Genomic DNA, 4,922 nt, shown 5'->3' with positions numbered 1-4,922 from the left:
AACCTGTTTTCTGGGTGAATCGGAGGCAAAGCAGCAGAAGATGTGCCCAGGTTGCTGCTTGTGATTTCTCCCTCCCAGAAGCGACCGCAGGGAGATGCAGCCCACAGAGCCCAGCTTAGGCCCCTTGGCTAAAGCAGGACAGGTATAACCGCTCTACGGCCTCGGTTTTTTAGAGGTCTTCTCTTCTCACCCCCTTTTTGCCCCACTCCCACCTCCATGCAGGCTTTCACCCGGAGCATCGGCTGCGACAAGCACCTGGCGGTAGCTTATTTCCAGCGTGGGACTGTGTTTTACCGGAGGCAGAAGTGAGTGGAAGGGTTTAAAGGTTCGTTTTTGCTGCTTACAGGGATGCCAGCCTTCGGCTGAGGATGGCCCTGGGCAGGTTGGTACCCCAGGGGCCAAGCTGCAACCCCTCGAGGGGTTGAACATCATCAGCTGTGTAGTCTGGGGATCAACACCAGCCTTGGAGCATCTCTCCTCCCCCTGGGGTGTCTGAAAACACTGCAAGGAGATAGGAGACACACAGCTAAACTCACACAAGTTTAAGACTTAAAAGCGGGCAGATTGCCACCACGAGGCGGTGACACCCTTGTCCTCTGCTCCACAGCCACGGAAGGGCCATTGAGGATTTCAAAGAAGCACTGGCCCAGCTGCGAGGCAACCAGCTCATCGACTACAAGATCCTGGGGCTGCGGTACAGGCTCTTTGCTTGTGAGGTGAGAAAGACTCGACCCGCAGGTTTGATCCCAAAGGTCTGTTCCCCAGCTCGTGTAATTGAAGGAAGAAGACAGCCGCTCACCCTGCCTTGCAAAAAAGCAAGCGAGCTGTGTGCTGCCCTGCTGTCCTCTCCTTCACTGCCCCCGAGCACACTCCAGCTGCTCCAAGAGCTCGTTTCCTTGCTCCCATCCCTCCGGCAGATACTCTACAACATCGCGCTGGTGTATGCCACGATGGAGGACTGGAAGAAAGCCGAGGAGCACCTGACGCTGGCCATGAGCATGAAGAGCGAGCCCCAGCACAACAAGATTGACAGGGCGATGGAAGCGCTCCTGGTGAGGAGGAGGAGGAGGAGGAGTGGGTCCTACAGCTGCCGGCTTTGCTCACAGCAGCCCCATGGGGGGAGGGAGAAAAAACACCCAGTGATGGAGAAATCACCTTCTAGCTACGGCTTGAGCAGAGCAGGAAAAATCCGCAGTGGGCTGAGCAGAACGTGGGTGTCGTAGTGAGAGACAAGCTGGTGGGAAGAGCTTTGGGGCACTGGGGAAGCAGGATGGGCAGACTGGGATAAATGGACCATGTCAGGGCTGGGGTCAGGCTGTCACAGGCGTGTTTTGACTTTATGGAGTGAGACCTAAGCCCCAGAGGTAGAAGGAAGGGGATGTGAAGACAGTTTGAAGCTGAAAGAGGGGAGATTTAGATGAGATATCGGGAAGAAACGTTTTCCTGTGCGGTGGGTGAGGCAGTGGCCCAGGTTGCCCAGAGAAGCTGTGGGTGCCCCATCCCTGGAGGGGTTCAAGGCCAGGCTGGATGAGGCTTTGAGCAACCTGGGCTGGTGGGAGGTGTCCCTGCCCATGGCAGGGGGTTGGTCCCTTCCAACCCAGCCCATTCTGTGGTTCTGAGCTGAAGCAGCCCCCGCTCTCCCCTCTGAAGCTCACTGTGCCCTCTCTGTGCTACAGAAGCAGAAGCTCTGCGAGCTGGTGGCCATTCCCCCGGGGAAGCTGTTCAGACCGAACGAAAAGCAAGTGGCTCAGCTGGAGAAGAAGGACTACCTGGGGAAGGCGATGGTAAGAAAGAAATCTCTTATTTATTCAGGCCAAGCCTGGGGGTTGAGGAGAGCTGCTGCCCACCCTCTCACCACCCCTCGGAGCTGCTCCCCTGCCAGAGGATGGAGCCAGGCCGTGCCTTGGGGATCCCCCCGAGTTCAGAGGGAGCGAAGGCACAGAGGGGTCTCATGGGGAGCAGGGACTCTGCAGGAACAGAGGAGCTACAAGCGTGTTTCTGCAGAGCACAGCCTATTTTCTGTTTCTCTCCTTAGTGAGACATGAGGGACAGTCAGTCAGCAACAAGCTGGAAAGGTCCCACTGGAGCTTCAACTTGAGGCAATATCTTTTCAGGGCAGGGAAAAAAGCTATTTAAAATCTGACACCCACAAATGACCTCCACTTCTCCCCTGGCTCCATCTGAAAGGGGCTTTTCAGCTCAGATAAGCAAGATTTTCTCCCCTGAGCATGCAAAATCCAAGCTTTTCTCCCATCAGTGTGCAAAATGCAAGCACTGGGGTATCACCCTGGGCTCAGGTCCTGGGAGGCAGCGCTCCTCCAGAAAGGGAACCAGAGGTGCTTGCACTGGGGGATGGGATGAGCGAGAGCCAAGGGGCTCCTTGGGTGTCAGGAGAGCCCCAGAAACATGCACACAGACATTTATAAACTTTCTAAATTATGTTTAAAGTCACCTATAGGAGGGAAGGGCTTGAGTTGGACACTTTGGCTCCCTTCAACACTTGTGATTAAAACAAAAAAGGAAACTTTTAGGTGATAATGACTCTAGTCACGATAACAGTGAGGCAATCACATCCGCTCTTTGAACTTGAAGCATCCTGAGGAACTTGGTTTGGCCAAGGAGAAAGGAGCAGGGTGGACATCAGAGGTCTGAGAGGTCTACAGGCACTAAGTCACTCCCCATCTGTCTTTGGCGCTAGGTGGTGGCATCAGTGGTGGACAAGGATGACTTTTCCGGATTTGCACCACTCCAACCACAGGTAAGGCACCACCGGCGAACAGTGTCCTCGGTGAAAGTTCGGGAGGACGTGGTGGTTGGCATCCTCCCGCAGCTTGCCGAGGGCTCTGCCTCGTGGCGGGGGCAAACAGCAGCATCACCACCGTGAACTTTCTGCTACTGCTGCAGGGAGGAAGCGGACGCTGCGCCCACATCTCAGCTGCTCTCCTCCTCATCAGCCCAAACCCACCTATGCCTGCAGTGGAGGTTAGGCTGGTTCCCTGAATGGGGAAGCAGTGGCCTGGCCGTGCATCCTCTGCCCCCGGCGTTGCTGCAGGGCCACAGCTTTGGCAGGGAGCGGCCCCAGACCCTCCCCATAAGATTCATCGATGTTCATCTGTCTAAGCTCGAGTGGAGAAGCAAAGAGCAGTTCTGCTTTCGTTCTCCATCCTCTTCCCAGTTCCCGAAGCCCTTTGCCCCGTTTTCCTGGTGATGGAGCAGCCGCTTTCCATCCCTAAAGGTGCTCAAGGGTTTTTACTGGAGCCTTCCCAGAGGATCTGGGGGAGCGCAGCTGTGCAGCCCACAGCGCCGTTACCCAAATACACTCCCCTCAGTGCAGCCAAGCCCTGACACCTCGCTGCAGCAGTCAGGACTATTGCGAGTAGTTTCTTCAGAGGGTTGATAATCCATCAGAGACCTTAAATTGCATAGGCAGGAGAGACCATAAAGGAGGAGGGCAGCAGCTGGGGGTTTTACAAGCATGATAATGGGACGATACAGAGAAGCACGACTTAGTTTAAACCAGCTGATCACAAATCCATGATCTCAACACTCTGCGTGCTGAAACCAAAATCACAAGAGAAATCAGGAATTTGCCTCTGAAAACCAAGTGCAGGTAGAAGAATTTGGAAACGGCTCCTTAGAAGGAAGAAAGCCAGTGATATTCCTCCCGGCCCTGAAGGCAGCTGCATTACACATCAGGGTGGTGAGAGCCAAAACCCTGCCGCAGCCCAGCCGGCTGCAAAGCAGCAGAAGCCCCTTTCAGGTGCAAATGGTTTGACCTGACACCAGCACACGGAGGAAGGAACTGTCCAGGGGTGATGGCAGGTGTGGTAGAGTGCTGCAGGACATTTCTGCAAAGCAACCCAAATCTTCCAGATTACTGATAATGTTCCTTTTCCCTTCTGTTGGCAGGCCTCTGGTCCTCCCCCCAGGCCCAAGAGCCCAGAAATCCTTAGGTGAGTTGGATGAAGGATGGGCAGTGCTGCTAACCCATGGAGCCAGGTCCAACCCCATCCTGTATTACTGCAGCTGAGCAGCCAGCTGGCACCCAGAACTCAGGGGGGACGGTGAATGGATCATAGAAACAGGGAGGCAGAGGTAAAACAATGATGCTGCCCACCTTCCTGACCTGTTTGCTGCTCCCCTACCCAGGGCCCTCGAAGGGCAGCCCCACCGTGTCCTGTACGAGTTCATCCCCGAAACTGCCGAGGAGCTACAGGTCTTGCCAGGAAACATCGTCTTTGTCCTGAAGAAAGAGAAGGACAACTGGGCTACGGTGATGTTCAACGGAAAGGTACCAGGGGCGTGCTTGGCAGGGGGGGCAGGCGGCGGGGCAGGCGCTGCGAGGTTCTGCAGAGGATTTGCACGGTGAACCCTTGCCATCAGCAACTAAATGAGTTTCTGACTTAAGTCCCTTGTGTCCACCCTGGCTTAAGCCACAGGGTTCAGTGAAACCCATCCACCTGCAGCAACTGACCTTGAACCTCAGGGGCTGTCCTGGATTCAGGGCAGGGCAAGGACATGCTCCGCTGGGTCCTCCAGCCATGGGTCACCCCTTGCCAAGCAATCCCCACTTGTTGTCTCTCCTTCCCCCGCAGAAAGGGATCGTTCCCTGCAACTTCCTCGAGCCTGTGGAGCTCCAGAACAAGCTTCATATCCAGGTGAGGAGGCCTGGGAGGAGCTGGGGTCCTGGGGAGGGCAGATCCCCACCCCACCCCCCCCCCCTCTTTTGGGCCTTCCAGCAGGACCCGTCCCTGCAGCTCCCCCCCCCCGGTGTTGCTGGGGTTGGTTCTTCTGGCTCACGGTCACTTTAACATGAGCTCAGAGACCCGCAGCATCTGGGCAGACAATGTGGTGATGGCCCCTGGGTGGTGGTTGGCGATGTCAGTGACATAAGGGGCAGTGAAGCCAACCCTCCCCGGCTC

At 55.9% G+C, this 4,922-nt stretch overlaps 1 protein-coding gene across 1 annotated transcript in view; it reads left to right on the top strand.

Annotated features, from left to right (window-relative positions):
• NCF2 (neutrophil cytosolic factor 2) overlaps positions 1 to 4,922 on the top strand; it is a 9,685-nt gene that overhangs the window by 4,531 nt on the left and 232 nt on the right. The window contains exons 2-10 of the mRNA XM_010086827.1: positions 79 to 142; positions 223 to 305; positions 608 to 716; positions 918 to 1,052; positions 1,677 to 1,784; positions 2,699 to 2,758; positions 3,910 to 3,953; positions 4,150 to 4,291; positions 4,596 to 4,658. Coding sequence (XP_010085129.1) covers positions 79 to 142; positions 223 to 305; positions 608 to 716; positions 918 to 1,052; positions 1,677 to 1,784; positions 2,699 to 2,758; positions 3,910 to 3,953; positions 4,150 to 4,291; positions 4,596 to 4,658 — 808 coding nt within the window. The remainder of the gene's footprint in view (positions 1 to 78; positions 143 to 222; positions 306 to 607; positions 717 to 917; positions 1,053 to 1,676; positions 1,785 to 2,698; positions 2,759 to 3,909; positions 3,954 to 4,149; positions 4,292 to 4,595; positions 4,659 to 4,922) is intronic.

Source organism: Pterocles gutturalis, unplaced genomic scaffold (genome assembly GCF_000699245.1).
Source record: "Pterocles gutturalis isolate BGI_N339 unplaced genomic scaffold, ASM69924v1 scaffold26551, whole genome shotgun sequence".
Classification (NCBI taxonomy): Eukaryota; Metazoa; Chordata; class Aves; order Pterocliformes; family Pteroclidae; genus Pterocles; species Pterocles gutturalis.
The sequence above is the reverse complement of the archived record's forward strand: the minus strand, read 5'-3'. Positions and strand labels throughout refer to the sequence as shown.